Source organism: Lepidochelys olivacea (assembly GCF_965140295.1).
Source record: "Lepidochelys olivacea isolate rLepOli2 genome assembly, chromosome: 1".
Taxonomy (NCBI): domain Eukaryota; kingdom Metazoa; phylum Chordata; order Testudines; family Cheloniidae; genus Lepidochelys; species Lepidochelys olivacea.
Window position 1 is genome coordinate 77573022 of NC_140411.1, and position 25477 is coordinate 77598498.

General features: G+C 43.0%; 1 protein-coding gene across 1 annotated transcript in view; it reads right to left on the reverse strand.

Annotated features, from left to right (window-relative positions):
* Positions 1 to 25477, reverse strand: part of KLHL1 (kelch like family member 1) — a gene marked incomplete at its 5' end in the record, with an annotated part of 430814 nt that overhangs the window by 259688 nt on the left and 145649 nt on the right. The window contains one exon of the mRNA XM_084617931.1: positions 10995 to 11131. Within this exon, the coding sequence (XP_084474057.1) occupies positions 10995 to 11131 (137 nt within the window). The remainder of the gene's footprint in view (positions 1 to 10994; positions 11132 to 25477) is intronic.

Genomic DNA, 25477 nt, shown 5'->3' on the forward strand with positions numbered 1-25477 from the left:
TCATAGTCTTCCAACCCAGAGGTTTTTTTTTTTTCTTTTCTTCCTAAAAGTAAATAGGGGGTGTGTGCTCTACCCATTTGCCTGGAGAAAAAGTGGCAGGGTTTTTTTAAGGATTTTGATTTTTTTTTTGTTTTACAAGGAGCACAGGTTTGAAAAGAATTTTTTTTTCCTTTGGGCTGGGTAAGCAGGTTTCCAAGTAGTTGGAGGTTTTTTGCTTTAATTTGGGCCCAGAGCAGAGACAAGGGAATTGTCTTTTTCTGTAGGCTGACAATCACTATCAGAGAATAGGTATTCTATTCCAGCACAGCAAAATTTTACAGCCAAGTTTTGTTTGTTTATTTCTAAACCTTGGGTGTAAAGTTAGTTAAAAACAGAGAGGTTAGAATGGCCAAATCCTCGGCTCGACTACAGCTGGAATTAGCCAAATTTCAGGCTGAGGAAAAACAAAGGGAACATGAAAGACAGATAGAACTCATGCGGCTGGAGAAGGAGGTACAGGAGGCTGCCCACAAGAGGGAAATGGAGGCAAGGAAGCATGTGGAGGAGATGGAGAGGATAAAGGCCCAGCAGAATATACCAACAAACCCTAGCAATCCTTCTCCAGGTACCACTTCCCATCCCAGAAAGTTCCCCACCTACAAGGCAGGTGATGATACTGAGGCCTTCTTAGAAAACTTCGAAAGGGCCTGCCTTGGGTACAACATCTCTACTGACCAATACATGGTAGAGCTGAGGCCGCAGCTCAGTGGACCCTTAGCTGAGGTGGCAGCTGAAATGCCTAAAGAACATATGAACAAGTATGAACTGTTTAAATCCAAGGCGAGAGTCAGAATGGGGATAACACCCGAGCGGTCTCGTCGGAGGTTCCGAGCCCTAAGGTGGAAACCAGACATGTCATTTACCCGACATGCCTACCACATTGTGAAACATTGGGATGCCTGGATATCAGGAGCAAGTGTTGAATCTCCAGTAAATTTGCCCTTCCTAATGCAAATGGAACAATTCTTAGAGGGTGTTCCTGAGGAAATAGAAAGATACATCCTAGATGGGAAACCCAAAACTGTAATCGAGGCAGGAGAGATTGGAGCCAGATGGGTGGAGGTGGCAGAGAAGAAGAAAACTGGTCGCAGTTGGAGCGGAGACCAGAAGGGACCACCCCAGACCACACCCTATTACCGGGGGCCGCCCAAAGCCCCACCTACCTCCCAAAGAACCCTCCAGACCCCTTATCGTCCCACCACCCCGTTCTCCAGCAACCCTCCTCGCCCCAGTGACCCGTCAGCTGGACGATGTTTTAAGTGTAACGAGCTGGGGCATGTAAAGGCCAACTGCCCCAAGAACCCCAACAGATTACAGTTCATTGCACCGGAATCACACCAGAGGTCCACAGGCCCAGATACCTCCCAGATACCCTTGGAGCGGAGGGAAACTGTGAGTGTGGGCGGGAAGAAGGTCACCGCGTGGAGGGACACCGGAGCACAAGTGTCAGCTATCCATGCTTCCTTAGTGGACCCCAATTTAATCATCCCAGAGATCCAAGTGACGATTCAACCCTTCAAGTCCAACTCTTTCAATTTGCCTACAGCCAAGTTGCCTGTCCAGTACAAGGGCTGGTCAGGAATGTGGACTTTTGCAGTCTATGATGATTATCCCATCCCCATGCTGTTGGGGGAAGACTTGGCCAATCACGTGAAGCAGGCCAAGAGGGTGGGAACGGTCACCCGCAGCCAGGCTAAACAAACCGTGGGGCCTAGCTCTGTTCTGGAAACTTCTATCCGGGCCCGGTCAGAGGTGATGGACCCGGACCCCAGGCCAATGTCTGCAACAGCAGTAGTGGATCCAGTCCCAGAGACCCAGACGGAACCAGTCCCAGAACCGGAACCAGCCAAACAACCAACACCAGACCCCGTGCCAGCACAGAATCCAGTACTTGCAACCTCAACACCAGAGGGCCCCACCGAACCTGAACTGGCAGCAGCCGATAACCCTACACAAGAGGCTCAGCCGGAGCCTGAATCCCAACATAGTGCACCAGCGGAGAGCGGTTCACAGTCAACAGAAACAGCTCCATCCCCTATATCGCTTCCAGAGGGACCAAGCCTATGTCCCCAATCCAATGAGGAACTGATGTCTCCAGCATCAAGGGAACAGTTCCAGACCGAACAGGAAGCAGATGAAAGCCTCCAGAGAGCGTGGACGGCGGCACGGAGCAACCCACCGCCTCTCAGCTCTTCTAATCGATCCAGAGAATTAAAGGTTTGTCAGTTTACAGCCCAGGGAGGAGACGACGCTGAGTGGCCTGAAGGTGTCTATTACGAAGGGAAATGTGCTGGTGGTGTGGAAGAGGTGAACCTCTCCATGACCCTTGGGCGTATGCAGCGACAGCAGATCCAGGAGCTGTGCACTAGCTACGCGCCAACGTTCTCAGCCACCCCAGGACTGACTGAACGGGCATACCACTCCATTGACACAGGTAATGCTCACCCAATTAGGGTCCACCCTTACCGGGTGTCTCCTCAAGCTAAAACTGCTATAGAACGGGAGATCCAGGATATGTTACAGATGGGTGTAATCCGCCCCTCTGAAAGTGCATGGGCATCTCCAGTGGTTCTAGTTCCCAAACCAGATGGGAAAATACGTTTTTGCGTGGACTACCGTAAGCTAAATGCTGTAACTCGCCCAGACAACTATCCAATGCCATGCACTGATGAACTATTAGAGAAACTGGGACGGGCCCAGTTCATCTCTACCTTGGACTTAACCAAGGGGTACTGGCAGGTACCGCTAGATGAATCTGCCAAGGAAAGGTCAGCCTTCATCACACATCTCGGGCTGTATGAATTTAATGTACTCCCTTTCGGGCTGCGAAATGCACCCGCCACTTTCCAAAGACTTGTAGATGGTCTCCTAGCGGGATTAGGAGAATATGCAGTCGCCTACCTTGACGATGTGGCCATATTTTCGGATTCCTGGGCAGACCACCTGGAACATCTACAAAAAGTCCTTGAGCGCATAAGGGAGGCAGGACTAACTGTTAAGGCTAAGAAGTGTCAAATAGGCCTAAACAGAGTGACTTACCTTGGACACCAGGTGGGTCAAGGAACTATCAGCCCCCTACAGGCCAAAGTGGATGCTATCCAAAAGTGGCCTGTCCCAAAGTCAAAGAAACAGGTTCAATCCTTCTTAGGCTTGGCTGGTTATTACAGACCATTTGTACCGCACTACAGCCAAATCGCTGCCCCACTGACAGACCTAACCAAAAAGAAACAGCCAAATGCTGTTCAGTGGACCGGAAAGTGTCAGAAGGCCTTTAACAAGCTTAAAGCGACACTCATGTCTGACCCTGTACTAAGGGCCCCAGACTTTGACAAACCGTTCCTAGTAACCACAGATGCATCCGAGCGTGGTGTGGGAGCAGTTTTAATGCAGAAAGGACCTGATCAAGAATTCCACCCTGTGGTGTTTCTCAGCAAAAAACTGTCTGAGAGGGAAAGCAACTGGTTAGTCACTGAAAAAGAATGTTATGCCATTGTCTACGCTCTGGAAAAGCTACGCCCATATGTTTGGGGACGGCGTTTCCACCTGCAAACCGACCATGCTGCACTAAAGTGGCTTCACACCGTCAAAGAAACTAACAAAAAAACTTCTTCGGTGGAGTTTAGCTCTCCAAGATTTTGATTTCGACATCCAACACATCTCAGGAGCTTCTAACAAAGTGGCTGATGCACTCTCCCATGAAAGTTTCCCAGAATCAACTGGTTAAAATCGTCCTTGAGATGTGGAAAATATTGTTAGTCTTTATGTACTTGGTAGTATATTTAGAGATGCATGTGTCTTATTAACTCTGTTTTCCTAGAGCTCCAGGAAGAAATCCCAGCCAGTGTTTCACCCTAGCTGAGATTTGGGGGGAGTGTCATAAATATAAAGGGAAGGGTAAACCCCTTTGAAATCCCTCCTGGCCAGGGGAAAGCTCCTCTCACCTGTAAAGGGTTAAGAAGCTAAAGGTAACCTCGCTGGCACCTGACCAAAATGACCAATGAGGAGACAAGATACTTTCAAAAGCTGGGAGGAGGGAGAGAAACAAAGGGTCTGGGTCTGTCTGTAGTCGTCTTGGCCGGGGACAGAACAGAAATGGAGTCTTAGAACTTTTAGTAAGTAATCTAGCTAGGTATGTGTTAGATTATGATTTCTTTAAATGGCTGAGAAAAGAATTGTGCTGAATAGAATAACTATTTCTGTCTGTGTATCTTTTTTGTAACTTAAGGTTTTGCCTAGAGGGGTTCTCTATGTTTTTGAATCTAATTACCCTGTAAGATATCTACCATCCTGATTTTACAGGGGGGATTTCTTTATTTCTATTTACTTCTATTTTTTATTAAAAGTCTTCTTGTAAAACACTGAATGCTTTTTCATTGTTTTCAGATCCAAGGGTCTGGGTCTGTAGTCACCTAGGCAAATTGGTGAGGCTTTTTACCAAACTTTGTCCAGGAAGTGGGGTGCAAGGTTTTGGGAAGTATTTTGGGGGGAAGGATGCGTCCAAACAGCTCTTCCCCAGTAACCAGTATTAGTTTGGTGGTGGTAGCGGCCAGTCCAAGGATAACGGAGGTAATATTTTGTACCTTGGGGAAGTTTTGACCTAAGCTGGTAAAGATAAGCTTAGGAGGTTTTTCATGCAGGTCCCCACATCTGTACCCTAGAGTTCAGAGTGGGGGAGGAACCGTGACAATGCCTAAGCCACTTTGTGGATCAAGACTCAGGTAGATATGTAGATGACGATAATCCAAAAAAAAATAGCAAAAGTTCAATGACTAATGCATATAATAAGGATGATAAAGGACAGCTTTGCTTTGTTCCCCTCAGACGCTTAGAGAGCTCTGATTATACATTCATCAATATTGTAACTGGTAGATTTTGATCAGAGACTGATCCATGTACAAAATTGGGGACCAATTTGAAAAATTCTAGAGTTGAAAATAAATCTCCTAAAGAAGCCCTTTGACTGTTTCTGCTGACTCAAGATGAATGAGTTCATGATTTTTTTTCCACCTGAGGAAGTAAATAAGGTTTTATTCTCCTTATATTGTTGCTGGCTGTCCAATACTGTAGAAAGCCAGACTGATATGTATGAACTGAGAGAAGGAACAGTTCATATGAAAACACCCCAGATACCCCAGATTTGCTACATATATTAGGGATGGGAGTGGTAAGGTAAGCTCTGGGATTTTTTTTTATTTCATTTTATTTTTAGTGAAAGAATGTTAGTGTACCCTCAAAAAGAGGTGATAGGGATTTTGTTGGTTTGAAATAACTGGACATTTTATGTAAGGTATGAGAAAAAAATATTTTTTTAGAAATAAGCATCTTGATTTTTAAAAGTGCAGAGCATTCAGCAGCCCCCAATGATTTCACTGCCCAAAAGACCAGGCCCTTGTCAGTGTCATAGAGAGCACAGTTTCCATGAGGGGGCTGTTATTATCAAAAACAGTATTACTAGGAAGCTGAAAATCTGTAGAGATACCAATAAGTGCTTGCTGTTTAAGATAAAAGCATCTCTTTATTAATCACAGGATGTAGTAACTGATAGCAATCCCCCTTTCGGATAGATGTGGCTATCAACCTCAGTGTCTGTGATGAACACACATTCACTCACCTTTTGGGAGATTTAGTTTTCAAGTGTTGTAACATTATTTTGTTTTATTACTTTAATTGAAGAGAGCAGCCAGTGATCAATAAGGGGATGCTTTTATCTCAGTCACTGATCCTTTATTTATAAATACAGATTTTCAAGCATCTATTAACACTGCTTACAATTTTTAGTGTGTGGCAAAGATCAACTAATTTCATTAGACTCTAAACCACTGTAAAACTGGCAGACAGGTTACATTAATATAACAAGGACATATAATTGCTTACCCCATGGGGCAAGATGGCTGATTTTAGTCTGGTGGGTCCTGTGCTTTTCTTGGCAGGGAACTAAGATGCCACCCTTTGCTCCTGCTCTTGGGTGCCAAGGGCCTGGCTACTAGCCCGGGAAGGTGGTAGAGGAAGGAAGTGGGGGAGGGGTCTGGGTTTACTCCTCACTCTGAGTCCCAGCCCCTCTCAACCCCTGTGGGTTTCTTACTCTCATCCCTCTTAGGTGAGGTTACCCTCAGTCCTTAGATGCTGTAGGGAAGGGAGTCTCCCTGTCCTGCTGGGCAGGGTCTCCCTTACTTCAATTCTTAGGTCTTCCAAATCTCTCAACACACCTCCAAGCTCCAGTCCTTTCACCTTCCTCCTCCTGCCCTGGCTGCCTGATGCAGGGGGTTTTATTAGTTTCCTAACAGGACCTTAATTGAGTGCAGGTGCTCCAATTAACCTGCAGCCATCTTCCTACCTAGTCTACAGGGAACCATGCTTTCATTAGCCTTAAGCTTATATATTTCCCCTCTAGCACTCTCCCACTGCTCCCTGGCCTGTCTGCATCTGTCAAGTTTCCTCTCCCACCCTGAACTCTAGGGTACAGATGTGAAGAGCTACATGAAAACCTCCTAAGCTTACTTTCACCAGCTTAGGTTAAAACTTCCCCAAGGTACAAATTAATTTTATCCTTTGACCCTGGATCTCCACTGCCACCACCAAACTCTAACTGGGTTTACTGGGAAACGTAGTTTGGACACGTCTTTCCCTCCAAAATCCTCCCAACCCTTGCACCCCACTTCCTGGGGAAGGTTTGGTAAAAATCCTCACCAATTTGCATAAGTGACCAGAGACCCAAACCCTTGGATCTGAGAACAATGAAAAAGCATTCAGTTTTCTTACAAGAAGACTTTTAATAGAAGTAAAGGAATCACCTCTGTAAATTAGGATGGTAGATACCTTACAAGGTAATTAGATTCAAAACATAGAGAATTCCTCTAGGCAAAAACTTAAGTTACAAAAAAGACACACAGACAGGAATAGTCATTCTATTCAGCACAGTTCTTTTCTCAGCCATTTAAAGAAATCATAATCTAACACATACCTAGCTAGATTACTTACTAAAGTTCTAAGACTCCATTCCTGTTCTATCCCTGGCAAAAGCAGCATACAGACAGACCCAGACCCTTTGTTTCTCTCCCTCCTCCCAGCTTTTGAAAGTCTCTTGTCTCCTCATTGGTCATTTTGGTCAGGTACCAGTGAGGTTACCTTTAACTTCTTAACCCTTTACAGGTGAGAGGATTTTTCCTCTAGGCAGGAGGGATTTTAAAGGGGTTTACCCTTCCCTTTATATTTATGTCAGCATCACACCCTGTTTAAAACTGGTGGCAATGTTATACTGGCAGCATGTATGGTGAGCTCACTTTTTCTGTTCTAATAGGCTCCTTCAAAAACTGCTATCAGCCCATAATCATCTTTGATTTACTGTAACACTCAACTGCCCCCAGGTAAAGACTTTGTCTCAGACAACAGCAACTAAATCTGAAATTAATGTATTTTTTGGTATCACATATCCAGATATAATTATGGAGATTTCCTTGTCTAATTCTGACAAATGGAGCCAGTAAAGTCAATTACTGCCTCTCTACAAACTGGAAACCTAACATGGGCATCCCACAGAAGAAATTCCTGTATGTTTATAAATTGTAGATGGAAGGACACCAGCATGGTGGAAATCTGATAAAATACTGATGGACTTTTTGCAGTCTCTTCTGGAAAGCTCACACTTCAGACTTTGCCCCTGCTCCTGTACTCAGTAGCCCTTAGCATATCAATTTAAAGAATCAAGCTCTTGCGAACTTTGATGTTAACTGACTCAGACAGTGAATAACTATTTACCAGCATTTAACATATAATATCTAATTATCTGAAATGGACCTAAGATGTACAAATTTCCACAAAGTTTGAGTGGGTTCAGAACCAAGCATTGGACCCTGCGTATAGAGGTGTGCTCCAGCCCTAAAGTTCATATCCAAAGCTAAACTTAGCTAAAGTTTGAGAGGGTTTGGATCTGCCTTTCCACTCTTAGCTGATCTCTAATACATTAGTTTTATAGTCAGAGATGGTAGTATCTGCTGCACTTATGTTTGCCTGACACTTCCCACTTCTTTGATAAACTTTCACTGTTCAGCTGCAAATTTCCATATCATAGAATCATAGAAGATTAGGGTTGGAAGAGACCTCAGGAGGTCATCTAATCCACCCACCCTGCTGAAAGCAGGACCAACGCCAACTAAATCATCCCAGCCAGGGCTTTGTCAAGCTGGGCCTAAAAAATCTCATGGGTTTCCCTCAGGCTGAATTTTTCTAAAAAGTTTCAGCTAAAATGTTTTAGCCATTTCAGGTAATAATATAAGAGAAAAAATGTTTTACCCATCTCAAAAAAAAGTTATTACAAAAGTTTTATTGACCAGCTGTCTAGCAGCCCCAGCCTTTGGTATGAGGACTAGAAATGTGGTGCAGGGTTGCCTTTTTTGCCTGAAAACAGAAGGGTTGCATATAAAACAAAATCACAACATGATTCCTAGAGACTAAACTTAACAGGCCAACCTCCAGTCTGAATAAGTTTCTCACCCTAAATGTCTTCTGCAGGACTAGTTGTGATCCTATTTTCATGAATGTAATCACACTGCCCGGTTACTTCCTAGGTGCAGGATAAAGCTGTCTTTCTTGCTTTTCTCTTATATTCCCAAAGTTAATTGCAACCCAGTGTGTGCAAACTGAGATTTTTCAGCAGCTAAAACTCAGCAAAATTGTGCATTTTTGTCTCACATTCTTGTTCACATTCTCTTAAATCTTGATCTTTGGTAATAAACTTACAATTGTTTTCACTATAAATATATCTCAGTGTGGTAGTATTGTGCAGGATGCTGATCCTCGGTTGAGACATTCAAGCTGGTGTGTACAGCTAATGTGGTACTTCTGTGACCTGTTCAGTAGAGAAGGGGCTGGACACTACTTCAAAGAGGCTTAAAGAGTGGGGTATATCTATTGTTAACCTTCAAAATAAAGTAAAGCCTGACATAGCCCAGAGGAGATTGTTTGGGAGGGGGGGTACAAGGCTGAAGTGGCGGTGTCAAGTAGCTGACAGCCAGTTAAGCACAACAAGTCTCTCTCTCGCTGGTGGCAGGGGGGTAACAAGGTGACTCACAGTCCTGGGTACCATAAGAACCATCGCATAAAAGTGCTATATAATGCAAACAAACCTAAAAAATAAAAGGGGCCCTGTTTCTTCTGTGGAAGAGGTGCCTTCCTACACACCAGCCTTGAGTTTGTGGAAGAGGTTCAAACATGTCAGTATGAGATATAATATCCTCCCTCTCACAGATGTGCATCTCTCCTCCAAGCCATTGCCAGTGCCTGCCTTAGAAACACAAATGAACAACTAAAAGTCAATCTTTATTGCTATATACTTTTCATTTGTCCTTTTGCTTTAACTCCTAGGTGTGTACCTGCCGAACAATCAGGGGAGCTACTTCATTCCTATGAATCCCAAATCAAAATTCAACATATATATTTTATACTAACACACTCTATATATTATTTAAAGAAAAACACCTGTGTACTAATTGAGTGTCATGTGTTAACTTAAAACCATGGGCGGAACATTATGTAATCTTTAGCTATTGGCTACTGTGCTTATCTTGTCTTGCTGCTAGACCTATCCAGGGGTTTGGGACTGCCTACCCTGTCATTTCCATCCACCCATGAAAAATCCATATAATCCATTGTAATCAATTGTTTGGCAGTGTCTCTAAGCTTAATAAGCAAGGTAACACTCCAACAGCGCTGTGCATAATAAACCCACATGTTTAATTCTACACGGTGTCCATATTTTGTTCCTTCACTAAGTATGCTGATAAATCAGGTGTATGTGTCTCATACTGCACATCCCAAAGTAGTGGGCACTTTTGAACACAATCTTTCTGTGTCTCACTTCCTCATGTGTAAATTGGGGATAATATAATCCCTTGAATTTACATGAATACTTTGAAAATAATTAATTAATGTTTGTGAAGCACTCAAATATTACAGTAATGAGCATCATGGGGAAAATAAAAGCCCATGATGAAATTAATAATTGTATAATCTGAAAAGATTTGGAATAGTGTGCTGTAAATAGTTCCTGGGGCTACACACTGAACAGTGAGGAAAAAAACAAAAACATTGAATAGCAGCTCATTCAGTCACCACCACCATTTTGTGGACTGAATGAGGCTGATACACTATGGTAAAAACCAGTATGTGATCACATAATTAATGGCTGTATCATTATTCATACACATAAGGGGGCAAATTAAAGTTGCACAGACTACCTTAATTCTGGTATTTCCCGTCTTTTGAGTGCTTGACTTTGCAACCTTAACATTCTTGTAATGTTGTTTTTGTGTGTGAGATACATATATACAATTTGACTTCACTCAGTAATAAAATACAGCAGCTGTTCAGAAAAACACAGCAGTTCAGTAACATAGAGAAACATTACACAACAGATTGAAAGACTAGAGCAGGAAGTGAAGAAGACTGTATCCAATTCAAACTAAAACAGGATTTTTTTAAAAGTATTATGTAAATGGAATTTGACCAGGACATTAGGACACTCCTGTACTTCCAAAAAGTGTCATAGGTCCTGACCATATATGGCCATTAAAGAACCTGTGTTTTAGGATTATCCAATACACGGTGCTTTTCTCAACTGCGATAGATAATACCATGCTAGATCACAGCTGGCACACTGAGGAGAATGCCACTTACTGACTATCTAAAAAATGCCCTTTCCTGAACACTCCAAGTTTCCACCAAGCCAGATCCTATATAGGTTTTGGAGGTTTGCGTTCACAGTCCAAGGTGCAGAATGATGATGGATACAAAAATAGAATGACATTTAATATTACAAACACATGTTAAATGAAGGGTTTTAAATTAATAATGATTAAGAAAAATACATATATTTTAATACCATATACCTCCAGTTAACTCGTAGGAAACAAATATCAATATCCTCCTTTCTAGGAAACATAATAAACACATTATAGTACCTGTGTATGAAAACTGAACAAGATCCCACAGCGCATTAGGGTCTATGCCTTCCATTTTGATCTCCTCTTGCTTGGCCTCACAAACATCACTTGTGAACATGGCAGCAAAGTAGTCAGAGACAGAACTGAGAACAAGCCTACAAAAAAGTGACATAGGTGTCAGTAAAATTACTGCATTTCCATTAGTTCCCTAAAATGCTTACATTAAGAACACTCACAGATTTTTATTTGTTAAAAATGTTATTTTAATATAAGTACAAAGTAGTATCAGTATTTTATTAATATCTGTAGGTGGAGAGATATAAAATTACAAGTGGGCTAATGCTTCTCATTATAATTTGTTTTTGCATCACAGTGTAACTCAAGTGGTGCATAAGCACAGAAGTACAAAAGCAGAACAGGCAAATTGGTTTACAGTCTTAGTTGCTGAGGCTCTATCAGTCAGTATCAGAAACAATGTCACTTTTGTTAAGATAACCACCACGTGGGGTCAAAGCCAGATTATGAGAGAAACTGGTACCATGCATCAGAGGTGCTCTTAACACCTTCCAGAAAGGTCAGATTGTGGTACCTTTACTCACAGCAAGCAGTATCTGAACTCCACACATAACAAGTTAGATTTCAGTGGGATTATTTATAGTGTAAGGTACTATTAAACGTGACCAAAGACATCAAAATCTAGTGGAAACAAATTGTTTATTTAGGAGACATTACATATAGAAAATTAATTGCTTAATTGCTACCATCTATGGCTGGTTTGTCTGGGGACATAATTTGTATAAAACTAAGATACTGAAAGAAATATATATGAGGAATATCCTATTTTTTAAGACCCAAACACCAGATCTTTAAACATTCATTCAAATGTCAACTTACAACAATGTGACGTTGGGCCCTTTGTCAGGCGTGGACATTTACAGAAAATAATAGGATCAGAAAATGTTTGGGGGGGACCTAAACATAGAATAAGTCCTACACACTGTAATAAACCATAACAATAGTCCTAGTCTTATATTTTCAGAACAGTCAATGCACAAGTGCATAGCTGCAAGAGGGGGCAGGAACAGCCCTGGGAGATGCTCACTCCCCTTGCATGAGGATGTGTATTCAGTACCAATCATCACATCCAGATCTGATACATTCACATACTTATTCTATAGGGCCTTTAATGACAATAAGAGAAAAATACATCACAATACAACACTTTAAAAAAAAGACAATACCTTTTATTTGGCTCTCAAGAGACTCCTAACTGATTCATGATCAAAGTATTATTTAATACTTGGAAACATTCTGTCAGATAAAGTCTGTCTCAAGTAGTAGATAGTAAGTCATTTTGTTTTAAATCTCACATCTAAGGCATGACCTTATTCCCATGTGACGAATCCCATATTGTTTTTATTTATTAATTATTGTCTTGGATTTAATAGCCTAGCTGTAAATTAGACAATTAGACTTCGAAGTAATGGCTGATTAAAAAAACATCAAAGGTTGGCTAAACTTCAAAGGAGAACTTTACTTCATTAAAATGCTATTCACAGATTCATAGGCTTCCGATGGATAAAAATACTGTGTAAAAATGCACTGATTAAATAAAGTTGAACAATATTCTTTTAAAACAATTAAATATCTTTTCTCTAATTTTCACCATTCATAACATAGCCATACATTATTGATGTTATATTATAACATATCCAGATAAAGGGAGAATTCCTGACCTAACTCAGAGGTGCAGTGGATGGAAGAAATATAGCAGTGAAGGACAGGAGTGCTATTCGTATCTCTTGCCAAGCCTCTCCAAGGGCAAGCAAGGGGATTGTGAAGAGGCTACTTGGACTAGCCATCTGCACTAGCACACCCACACAAACGAGCCAAGATTTTGTCTAGGGACTAGTTAGGATTTCTTTAAAAATAGCCTACAGCAACATCTGAGTAACATACTAATCGTGAAAAAATAGCTATATTAGCAACGGAAAAGACCAATAATTCCACAACATTCTAAAACTTTTTTCCCTTTAATATTATTTATTAAACAAGTGAAATTCAATTGAAAGACACTTCCTAATTATTTTTTTTGAAAGGTAACACTTTATTAAATCATACTAATGCTTCACAAACATCCAATATTCAAATGGCATTAAATAAGAAGATATCAAAGGGCTCAATTAATCTATAGTGATCTACTACTTTCTGTACCTCTCGAGGCTACAACTAGTTGTAAATCTTGGCCTAGAGGTATGCTGACCTATTCAACACAAAGGTCAGTTGTCTCATGGATGTCATTTACTTTTTTCCAACTACTGCCTTGGCCATGGGAATATACTAATGAATCTCTCTTCCTTTGAAGATCATTACATCCAGTTCTTCACATAGCTTCAGAGATGATTCATGGAGAGACAAATAATTTGTGGGGGGAGAGGAATTTAATCCAAGATACTGAAAGAAATATTGACTTCTTAATTGCACCAACCATTAGCTGAAATTGCAACCTGCTCCCAATAACCCCCAAAACTTTCCTGTTTCCACTTGCAACATGTTATGTACTGGCAAGCTTTTCCCATTTTATTTCTGTCTGACTTCTTTCATAGTACAATGATGCTTTATAATTTTCCCAGCAGTCTTGTGACAGCCTAGGCCCCTATGATCACTCTATTAGAAAGTTATGATATATTTTGTACAAAGTACGTCTTGTGAGTATCATTTGACAACTCAGTCTGCTGAACATTACTGTCTTGGTAAAATGTGTGTATCAACATTGTATGTACAATTATAAGATTCTACTCTATAACAATGCTGTAACATGCTCCACAGTTAGAAAGCAGGCCAAAAAACAGTTTTGCAGAGACAACAAGACTATAACTTAGTTAACTGAACATTATCCAGCAGGGCAGAAAGTGTGAACAAGAAATTTACATTCCATCACAGGGATGACCTAAAACTCACACCCACAAGAGACTATTTTTCACTATGACTGAGCAAGAGTGTCTCTAGTACAAGAAATTGAATTATAAAGAGGGAAGAAAAATGTTTTATCTCACTCTCCTCCTTCACCTCTGCTTATGACATCAATGACTCCTACAGAACTGAACTTTGTGGGGGGAGGGCGAGATCCTGGCTGAAAAGAAACTCAGCTGGTGGACTGCAAAATATCTGGTGAGAGAGATATTTTCTTTGAATCCCTTCTAGTTTGTTAAGTTAGATGTCAGTTGCATTTCATCTTTTATTTATTTTGTAACCAATCCTCACTTTTTATGCCTCTTTACTTTTAGACACTTAAAATCTTTCTTTTCGTTCTGGTAGTTATAAAGTTATCTTATTGTTTTATCTTAACAAGTGTGTTTGGATTAAATATGAGGGAAACTCCATTTGGGATAGCAATGCTGGTCATATCATTTTCCTGTGATGAAATGACAGACTTTACATGACCTTGCACTGTTCAGTAGTGTGCTGGGAAATATAGGACACGCATTTCTGGGGGAAAGTTTGGAACTAGAGAATCTTCTGGTGTTCTTCTGCAGTGTGATTCATGACTGGCTAGCTGGTAGCACTCAATGCTGTGTAACTGAGAGCAAGTTACAAGCTGGAGGCTGTGTGTTAACGAGCCAGGAGTGGCTGTTCATGACTAAAGCAGTGTAAAAGGCATCCCAAGTTGGAGAACTGAGGAGTCACAGCTATTCAGCAGTCCAGATGGTATCCTGGGTAATGTCACAAGTCTACATACAACCGTCCAGTAACACAGCAGGAAACATCTCGGGGTTCCTTACTGCATAAGGACATTTAGGGCCTAATTCTTCTCATACTAGTTTATTCCATTGACTTCAGTGGAACTGCTTACAGCAGTGTAAATGAGAAGAGAAAGACACTAATGGCATCTGCTTCAGCATTCAGAAATATTTTACATTAAAAATATTGCCCTTTTTCTGATGGTGAGACACAAAAGATATTTTACTTGATGCAGTAATGTAGAATTACATAAAAATACTTCATGTTATGGGTCTGCAGAAAATGCTCGATTTTAAAATAGGCAACCTGGTTTGAATAAAAATAGAGATGAACCTTCACCAGAAATTACTGGAGAAAGCATTCCCTCAAGATCAAAATAATCTGATTACGTCTCTCTACCATTCATTCTTTATTTGCTACCCTTGGTACATCATGGTCTCAACAGGTATTGGAAGCGGAAAAACAAAAATGAAGGCTACAGTAGGGGAACTGTATCCTGAAAAGCAATGATTGTGAAAAGGAGTTAGTGCTCAAAGTGGACAAGGAACAAAAAATGAGCTTCCAGGGTGGCCAGAAGGGTTAATGCAGCCCGTGAATGCACAAACAGGTGAGTAGGAGTCCTTCAGGAGCTCAATCTGTTCAATTTATCAAAAAGAAGGCTGAAAGGTGACTAGATCGTAGTGTCTAAGTAGCTTCACAGGGAGAAAATACCAAGTATTAAAGAGCTCTTTAACCTAGTGGAGAAAGGTATAACAAGAAACATTTACTGGAAGTTGAAGGCCAACAAATTCAATCAGATATAAGGAGCATATGTTTGACGGTGGAGGTGACTAGCCACTGAGACAAGCTACCAAAGAAGTGGTGGATTCTCCATCTTTTGATGTCTCCAACTCAAGATTGGATGCTTTTAGTAAAACACAGTTTACTAGGCTCAAAACAGGGGTAACTGGGTGAAATTCTATTGCCTGTGTATTATGCAGGAGGTCAGACAAGATGATCTAGTCATCCCTTCAACCTTAAAAAAATTATGAATCTGATCTCTTGAGCTGTGTTCTGTTACCATGACAAGCAGGGTGGCAGAACTGGGCAATTTACTTTTTGCTAATTAAGTCTAAAATGGGTTTCCATATTTATTTTTGTATTTTCCTGTAGCACCCACTTTTCATATAAATATCTACAAGAAGAAGTTTGTGGGGAAGAAAAGTTAGGATAAGAGGGCTAGGTTCACAAAGGGAATTAGGTGTTGCAATGCCTATTCAAAACTCAGTGGGATGCACAAAGCGTGAGTTAGGCACTCAGGCTTCCTACAAAATGAGTGTAGGGAAACGGGCACCTAAAAATGGGATTCACAAAAGCCAGCATGCTGAGCAGGGAGCTACCTAAGATAGCTAACAGGAGATGCCAATGAGGGGCATGTGTGTTAAGCATCACCCTCTCAGGGAGTTCAGTCTAGCATAAGCATCGGCAACTTTTGGCACGCGGCCCATCAGGGAAATCTGCTCACGGGCCGGGATGGTTTGTTTATCTGCAGCATCCGCAGGTTCGGCCAATCGCAGCCTCCACTGGCCGCGGTTCTCCATTCCAGGCCAATGGGGCTGCGGGAAGCGGCGGCCAGCACATCCCTCGGCCCATGCTGCTTCCCGCAGCCCCCATTGGCCTGGAACGGTGAATTGTGGCCAGTGGGAGCTGTGATTGGCCGAACCTGCGGATGCTGCAGGTAGACAAACTGCCCCAGCCCGCCAGCGGATTTCCCTGATGGGCTGCATGCCGAGGTTGCCAATCCCTGGTTTAGCACCTATCTCTGTTTGGGATTCTCAGCTCTGAACCCTCTGCTGGAGTCAGGCATCTAAATAATCCGGTGGGTGGAAGGTGGGGGGAGGGGGGAAGGAGATCCTTCATTACTGTCAACCTGGAGGTTAGGGTACTCACCCCGGATGTGGGAGACTCCTACTTCATGTCTCCCCTCCACCTGATAAGAAGGGATTTGAACAGTGATCTGCCACCTCTCAGATGAGTGCTCTAACCACACTACCTAGAATGCTGTCTTTCAGGGATAACATTCTAATGTCTCTCTCCTTATTCATTGCAGAGGGAGCCTACACATGTAACTGAGGTTTTGTAGATTGCATTGTTGTTCCAGTGATTTTCTGGTTGCCGAAAAGATAGGATTTGTGACACTCAGCATTGCAATGCTCAAGTCCCTTTTTGGACCCAGGCCTAAATTTCTTTTGATTTTGTGAGGGAGGATGGTCTGTGGTCCCCTTGTCTGGGGCCCAGACAAATTCCTCCCCAGTTTTGGATTCTTGATGCCCTAAAGAGAACTACACAAAGTCCGTGACAGAAGAGGCAGCTGACACCTCCGCTCTCCAGAAAAAGGAGGGAGCCCATGAATGCTGGACATTGGTTGGCCCATCCGGCCATTACTCTTTTGTTCTAAATTTGCTTCCTGGAAATTAACATTTTGTTTGAATACCTTTTATTCTTCCATTGCTTGTAGGATAGTTAGTGCTTTCTCCCTCTCTGTAGACAGTTTTATTTTGGTGACTATTAGCACTAACAGGAGTCCTTTGTGGGCTATTGCAGTCATAACAGTCATTAATCTGAGTACTTCCTCATATTGATTTTAGACCTTTGCCTATTTCTTTCCATTATTATTTGATCACTGAGTAATCCAGCACTATGTGCTTGCATTTGTCCATTTCTGGTTTATATCCGCAGAGAAATTCAGGCCTGCTAATTTCACTTTATAGGGTGCTGATAGGAGTTTTAGGTGCACTATAATTTTAGAATGGTACATGTAGGGCTTTGTAAATTTGGTTTATTATGTCTGCCTTTTATTCATGTCAGACTGTATGCTCACCCTGCATCATATTACCATAAAACTTTCTCAAGAGCCATATTTGACTGTCTATTCTCAGGAATTAGTAATGCAAATTTATTTTAGCTTCAGAAATGTAAGAGCCAGAATATAATCCAGCTGACATAGGGATGTAAGGCAGAGTAACACATCACTTAACTTCCCTGATTCTCTGATACACATTCAGGATGGGAAGCAGAAGCTATGTCACCAGTACTTCTCCCTCCCCTCCATATTAGGGAGTGGGCAGAGATGGGTGAGGAGTGGAAAGAGCCAAAGTTGTTCCTTCCAATATATTGGGTAGCATAGCTGGGCCATCATGAAGGAGTAATAATCTGGACAAGGCCATTCTTAAACTCTGGGTTTCAGCCTAGGCTACTCTTGTGACAGTGCAGCTATGTGCCAGCCTGTATTCAGGGCTACTTTTAAATACATAATCTAGCCCTAAATGACATGTTTCAGAGTAGCAGCTGTGTTAGTCTGTATCCTCAAAAAGAAAAGGAGTACTTGTGGCACCTTAGAGACTAACAAATTTATTTGAGCATAAGCTTTTGTGAGCTACATCTCACTTCATCAGATGCATGCAGTGGAAAATACAGTGGGGAGATTTTATATATACACATAGAACATGAAACAATGGGTGTTACCATACACACTGTAACAAGAGTGATCGGGTAAGGTGAGCTATTACCAGCAGGACAGAAGAAAAACCTTTTGTAGTGATAATCAAGGTGGGCCATTTCCAGCAGTTGACAAGAACGTGTGAGGAAAAGTAGGGGGGGAAATAAACATGGGGAAATAGTTTTACTTTGTGTAATGACACATCCACAACCAGTCTTTACTCAAGCCTAAGTTAATTGTATCCAGTTTGCAAATTAATTTCAATTCAGCAGTCTCTTATTGCAGTCTGTTTTTGAAGTATTTTTGTTGAAGAATTGCCACTTTTAGGTCTGTAATCAAGTGACCAGAGAGATTGAAGTGTTCTCCGACTGGTTTTTGAATGTTATAATTCTTGACGTCTGATTTGTGTCCATTTATTCTTTTACATAGAGACTGTTCGGTTTGGCTAACATACATGGCAGAGGGGCATTGCTGGCACATGATGGCATATATCACACTGATAGATGTGCAGGTGAACGAGCCTCTGATAGTGTGGCTGATGTGATTAGGCCATATGATGGTGTCCCCTGAATAGCTATGTGGACACAGTTGGCAACGGGCTTTGTTGCAAGGATAGGTTCCTGGGTTAGTGTTTTTGTTGTGTGGTGTGTAGTTGCTGGTGACTATTTGCTTCAGGTTGGGGAGCTGTCTGTAAGCAAGGACTGGCCTGTCTCCCAAGATCTGTGAGAGTGAGGGGTCGTCCTTCAGGATAGGTTGTAGATCCTTGATGATGCGCTGGAGAGGTTTTAGTTGGGGGCTGAAGGTGATGGCTAGCGGCATTCTGTTATTTTCTTTGTTGGGCCTGTCCTGTAGTAGGTAACTTCTGGCTCTGTCAATCTGTTTCTTCACTTCATCAGGTGGGTATTGTAGTTGTAAGAATGCTTGATAAAGATCTTGTAGGTGTTTGTCTCTATCTGAGGGTTGGAGCAAATCTGGTTGTATCATAGAGCTTGGCTGCAGACAATGGATCGTGTGGTGTGGTCTGGATGAAAACTGGAGGCATGTAGGTAAGTATAGTGGTCAGTATAATGGTCAGTTCCTCACATGTCTTGTCAACTGCTCAAAATGGCCCACCTTGATTATCACTACAAAAGATGTTTTGTTTGTTTGTTTTTTCCTCTTCTGCTGGTAATAGCTCACCTTACCTGATCACTCTTGTTACAGTGTGTATGTTAACACCCATTGTTTCATGTTCTCTGTGTATATAAGATCTCCCCACTGTATTTTCCACTGCATGCATCCAATGAAGTGAGCTGTAGCTTGTTAGGATATAGATATTCAGGCTTGTCTGCAAAGGCCTGTACTTTAAGAATTTAGGGGTATTCTTATCACTTGGCTAGTTAGAGAGAGATAAAAGAAAGAATCAAAATCACTGTCTGCTGGTGTAAGGGCCTTCTCTTACTGTGACAGTTTGAGGCCCTGCTCTTAGGCTAAGGCCTTTGGCAAAGCAGCAGAGGCAGCCATAAGCTAGGAAGCGAATAGTCACATCCTCACATTCCAAACTAATCACATTGAAATAAGGTGCTATTGGGCTGTCAGGCACTATCAGGACAGGGTTGTATTCCTATCACCTCCACAGAAAGGGAAGTGCCTAGAAAATGTAAAAGGAAACTTAGTTTGATAGCATCCTGTCTGACAAGAACTCACTTATCAATAGCTGGGATGTGAAATCCTCTCTTCTGTATTGTTTTGTCATTATAGTTCCCACTTTGCTATTGTTTATTGGCATGGTCTCTGTCTGGTTCTGTGATTGTTTCTGTCTGCTGTATAATTAATTTTGCTGAGTGTAAACTAATTAAGGTGGTGTGATATAATTGGTTAGCTAATCATGTTACAATATGTTAGGATTGGTTAGTTAAATTTCAGTAGAATGATTGGTTAAGGTATAGCTAAGGATATTACTATATAAATTAGGGGCAAACAGGAAGTAAGTTGGGATTCAAAAATAAGGAAAAAGGAACTTGTATTTAAGCTTGCTGGAAGTTCACCCCAATAAACATCGAATAGTTTGCACCTTCGGACTTCGGGTATTGTTGCTCTCTGTTCATGCGAGAAGGACCAGGGAAGTGGGAGAGTGAAGGAATAAGCTCTCTAACATAGCTCACAAAAGCTTATGCTCAAATAAATTTGTTAGTCTCCAAGGTGCCAAAAGTACTCCTTTTCTTTTAGCCCTAAATGCACGCTTTCAGGAAAAAATCTATAAACATCTTAGAGAAAACACAAAAATGATATATTTTTAAAGTAATAATCTGTCAATATACAAAGTGTATTCAAATACTGCAGATGAAATCAACAGAAAAATGAAAAATAAACAAACTGTTACCTTCCTTTCGTAACTGTTGTTCTTCAAGATGTGTTGCTCATGTCCAATCCATTCTAGGTGTGTGTATGCCCATGTGCACAATTGTCAGAGACTTTTTCCTTAGCGGTAGCCATAGGGCCTGCTGTGGTGCCCTCTGGAGTGCCGTTCTTATGCGGCAGTATATCAGGCGCAGCTGGACCTACACCCTCTTGGTTCCTTCTTGCCAGCAACTCCAACAGAGGGGTAAGAGGGTGGGTAATGTAATGGACATGAGCAACTCATCTTGAAGAACAACAAATATGAAAGGCAGGTAACCATTTTTTTCTTCTTTGAGTGCTTGCTTGTGTTGATTCCATTCTAGGTGACTCACAGGCAGTATCTAGGGAGGTGGGCTCGGAGTTCACTGCTTGGCAGCTTGCGGTACTGCTCTACCAGAGACAGCATTGTCCCTGGCCTGCTGGGTAAGCACATAGTGAGACATGAAGGTATGGATGAATGACCAGGTGGCTGCTCTATGGAAGTTCTGAATAGGCACTTGTACCAAAAAGGCTGCTCTAGAGGCCTGCGCCCTGGTAGAGTGGGTGGTGATGATCGCGTTGGGGTGGGGGAGAACCTTTGCTTAATCATAGCAAAAGCGAATGCACACAATGATCAGGAGGAAATTATCTGAGCAGAAAAAATGTGACCTTTCATCCTGTCGGCCACAGCGACAAATAATTGTGTCGACTTATGGAATGGGTGGTCCTGTCAATGTAGAAGGCCAGAGCCCTCTTGACGTCCAGGGCATATAGCCTGCATTCCTCCTCTGACTTATGTGTGTGGAAGTATAACATTGTATAAGGGGACATGCTGGATACATTGTATATGAGAGGGCATGCCAAAACATGTTACAAAGTATCTGAGGGAGCACACGTAGGGACAGTTAGCTTTTGAATGGAGAAGCAATTAAGATAGAGCCAGCACGTCTAAGAAGCAGGCATCAGAATGGAAGGTGTGAAGGGCAATTAGTTAAGTTAACTGGAAGCTGTTAAAGGAGATTGTTAAGGGTGGCAGGAAATTGAAGATAGGTGACTGGTCTCAGGGATCTCGAAGGGTGGTGACTAAAATCTTTTTCTTCTTTTGTCTGTAACTTCTCTGTAACTTGTTCTCCAAAAAACTGTATAAATTAAAAGACACAAGCCCCACTCGGGGGGCTCACTTCTAAATGTATTAGCAGAGCAGCTTTGCTAATAAAACAGAGTGGTCTGATAAATTGTGAGTCTGAGTCAAACTTTGACAATTTGGAGGTCCCACCGAGATGGCAAGCGGCTTCACTGAGGCTGTGTGATCCCTGACTGCCTTGCAGGACGATCGTGGCAGCCGGTGCCTGACGCTTAGTCCAAGCGATCCTCCACAAGACAGAAAGGTACACAGCAGCAGCGCAGTCTACGCCATTGAACTTGTTGGTTCCCACTCTGTTCGGGTATGGGTCTTTGGATCCAGCTTCTGGAATCAGACGTCTCAGGTAATTATTATTTTTGTGCTTTAACCGGTTTGAGGACTGCCTTGTCTTTGTGTCTATCCGTCTTCCCCGTGGTGTGTGTGTGAATCTGGGAGCCATCTCTGTCCGGAGACTGGCTGACTAAGGGGTCCCAGTCCCCACGGTCTGAATAAGTGGAATCTGCACAGCTGGAGCCGCACCACGCCTTGGGTATAGCCCCTGGTGTGAAAGCAAGGGCAGCTGAGACAGTAGCCTGTGGGCTCCTTTCTGTGTGTTGCACCGGGTACCGCTCTGCTGAGCCCAAATTTCCTTCTTGTGTGAGTGCTGTGTGAAGTCCTCCTGGATGGGTAATCAGAAGTCTAAGGTAGAACAGTTCCCTAAGGGAACTCCGGCTTATTTTATGTATTTTAGGAGGGGTCCGGACTCTTGTAGGTTTCTTGAAAAATGGTCCAAATTAGCTCTAGAGAACCCCAAATTACAGTGGCCACTGTTAGATTCTTGGGACAAGGATCGAGTGGACGCTTTAAAAACCAAACTCATCCTCCCAAAAACCAAATTGGAGAGAGGAGAAGTAGACTGCTTCATGCAGTGGTGGGAAGAGGCAAATCGTAGATGGACTGAGTCAAAACTCACCTCTCTTAAAAATTCTATCAAAAAACTAACAGTTCAGTTGGATGCAGTCTCTCCCACCACTAGTCCGAGCGCTCCCCTTTGCCCAGTCCTGTGCAATGATCCGGATCAAACCCGACCCCCAACATACTCCTGCGCAAATAAGAAATCAGAAAAGGAAAAATCTTCAGTGACTAGAGATAATGAAAGTGAAGAAGATACCCTCATTGGCCTCGCAGCTCTGCAAAATATTATGAAGAAGAAATCCAAAGCAGACTGCAAAGATTCTCTTGACATCTCTTCTTGGAAAAGAGAACCTGATGGGAGGTTAATGAGAGACTCTGATCAAACTGTTGTGACACCCGTATGAGTCCTTAAAATGGGAGAAAGTGAGTCCATATGAGATTATAAGCCCTGGACTCGTACGGAACTTTTATCTATAGTTAAAAGTTTTACCAAACCACAGGAAAACTCTGTCAAATTTGCTGAGGAGTTTCTGTTAATCTGTGAAACCTCTAAACCCTCTGAGACAGATCTCCTCCAACTGTGTAAATTGTTAGCTCCTGCCAGTTATTATGAAAAATGGTTGGCTGCCGCAGACTGGCCAGCTGAGGCACGCCACTCAACCATAAAAAGTACTGGCCCAGATTTGGCATACAGAGACCGGTGTATGGCTCTTTGGAAGTGCCTGCATCAAGCCATTCCCAAAGTGTGGTCTCCTAAAACAAACTGGACAGCAATATGTTGCTGTAAGCAAGGGCAAGGAGAAAGCCCAGGCGACTATAGGTCCCGGCTAACTGATATTTTCCTACAACATTCAGGAATACAAGAGCCTGATGTAAATGGGTAGGGGGCCTTGGCACATGCATTTTTTGATGGTCTTCTCCCTGCCACAGGCAGCATGTTAAAACAAATAAGTGTGGGATGGGAGACTGAAACCATGGACAAATTGCTGGCAGTAGCAGAGCATTGCCACCACACTTTAAAAAGGAAAGGAGGAACAGTCCTCCCAAAAGTTAATGGCTCTGCAGATACAGCATTATTCAGGACTAAGCAGACCACACCAGGGACAGGGATGGGGTTGCGAAAGGGGGTGGGGGGCTGGATTAACTGGGGTTTGTAACTACTGTAAACAGCCTGGACACTGGAAAAAAGAGTGTCCAAGACGACCTAATAATTGTATGGGAAATCAAGTGAACCCCCCGCTGGTTCCTCCAGCTGATCCCCAACCCTATTTTTCACCCCAACAATGACGGGATGCTGGAGAACCTCACAAAGTTTTAGCTCCCTTATTACCTCTGTCCCCTACTGGAGAATGTGTCCTGACTGTAAATGATCTCTCTCTCCCTTTCCTTGTTGATACTGGAGCTTCTCCATTCAAAAGCTAACTGTCCCTATGTGTGCTCCCTCAGATACTTTGTAACATGTTTTGGCATGCCCTCTCATATACAATGTATCCAGCATGTCCCCTTATACAATGTTATACTTCCACATGTGGCTTTGGAAAGAAAACCAGTAAGTAAATGTCATGGCTCAAATGAAACTGAGAGACTACCTTAGGCAGGAAGGCCTGGTGCGGTCTTAGTTGGATCTTGTCCTTGTAGAAGACCGTATAAGGCCAAGGTGACACCTGAATCTCAGATACCCAGCAGTCCAACATCACGGCAACCAGGAACACCACCTTCCAGGGGATGAGAAGGAGAGAGAGCAGGAAGCCAAAGCCTCAAAGGGAGGACCCGTGAGCCACGACAGCACCAGATTCAAGTTCCACAGAGGAACAGGATCCCTGATGTGTGGGTAGAGGTGATCCAGGCCCTTAAGGAATTTGGCCATGATATCCTGAGAGAAAACCCACCTGCCTTCAAGAGGTGGGTGAAAGGCCAAAATGGCCACTAGATGGACTTTGATGGATGAGAGTAACAAGCCCTGAAGCTTGAGGTGCAGGAGGTAGTCTAGAATGAGCTGCAATGGGGCTCGCTTGGGACAGACCCCCTTATTCACCATCCAGCAGGTGAATTGCTTCATTTGGCCAGGTAGGTGGCCCTGGTGGAGGGCTTTCTACTGCCCAACATGACTCAATGGACCTCGGACGAGCACTGCCATTCTTGCGCGTTTAGCCATGCAGCAGCCAAGCTGTCAGGTGAAGCACTGCCAGGTTTGGGTGCAGGAGACTGCTGTAGTTAACGGACAAAATGTCCACCCTGAGTGGCATCCGGAACAGAGTTGCCACTGAGAGGTCCAGCAGAGTGCTGAACCCCAGTGCTGGTGCAGCCACGCCAGCGCTATGCTGATGACCTTCACCCTATCCAGTTGGATCTTCTTGAGGATCCTGGGAAACAATGGCACTGGAGGAAAGGTGTACATCAGAGCCCCCAACCACGGGAGCAGGAAGGCATCTGACAGGGATCCCTCGTCCCTGCCCTGGAACGAGCAAAGGACGTGGCATTTTCTGTTTCACCTGGACACAAATAGGTCCACCTGGGGAGTTCCCCACCTATGGAAGATAGAACTGACCACCTCCGGGTGAAGGGACCACTCGTGGTGAGATGAGAATGTCCTGCTGAGGCGGTCTGCCCAGGTATTCCTGGCCCTCGGGAGGTGAGCGGCCACAAGATGGATGTTGCGCTGCAGACAGAAATCCCAGAGCTGGAGAGCTTCCTGACAGAGGGAAGACAACCTGGCTCCCCCCCGTCTGTTGATGTAGAAGACCGTGGCGGTGTTGTCCATTAGGACCTGAACCGCCCTGCCTTGTATGTGAGTCCGAAAGGTTTGGTAGGCTAGGCGAACCAACCTGATCTCCCTGATGTTGATGTGCAGGGACCAATCGTGACTGGCCTTGAGTACTGAGATCA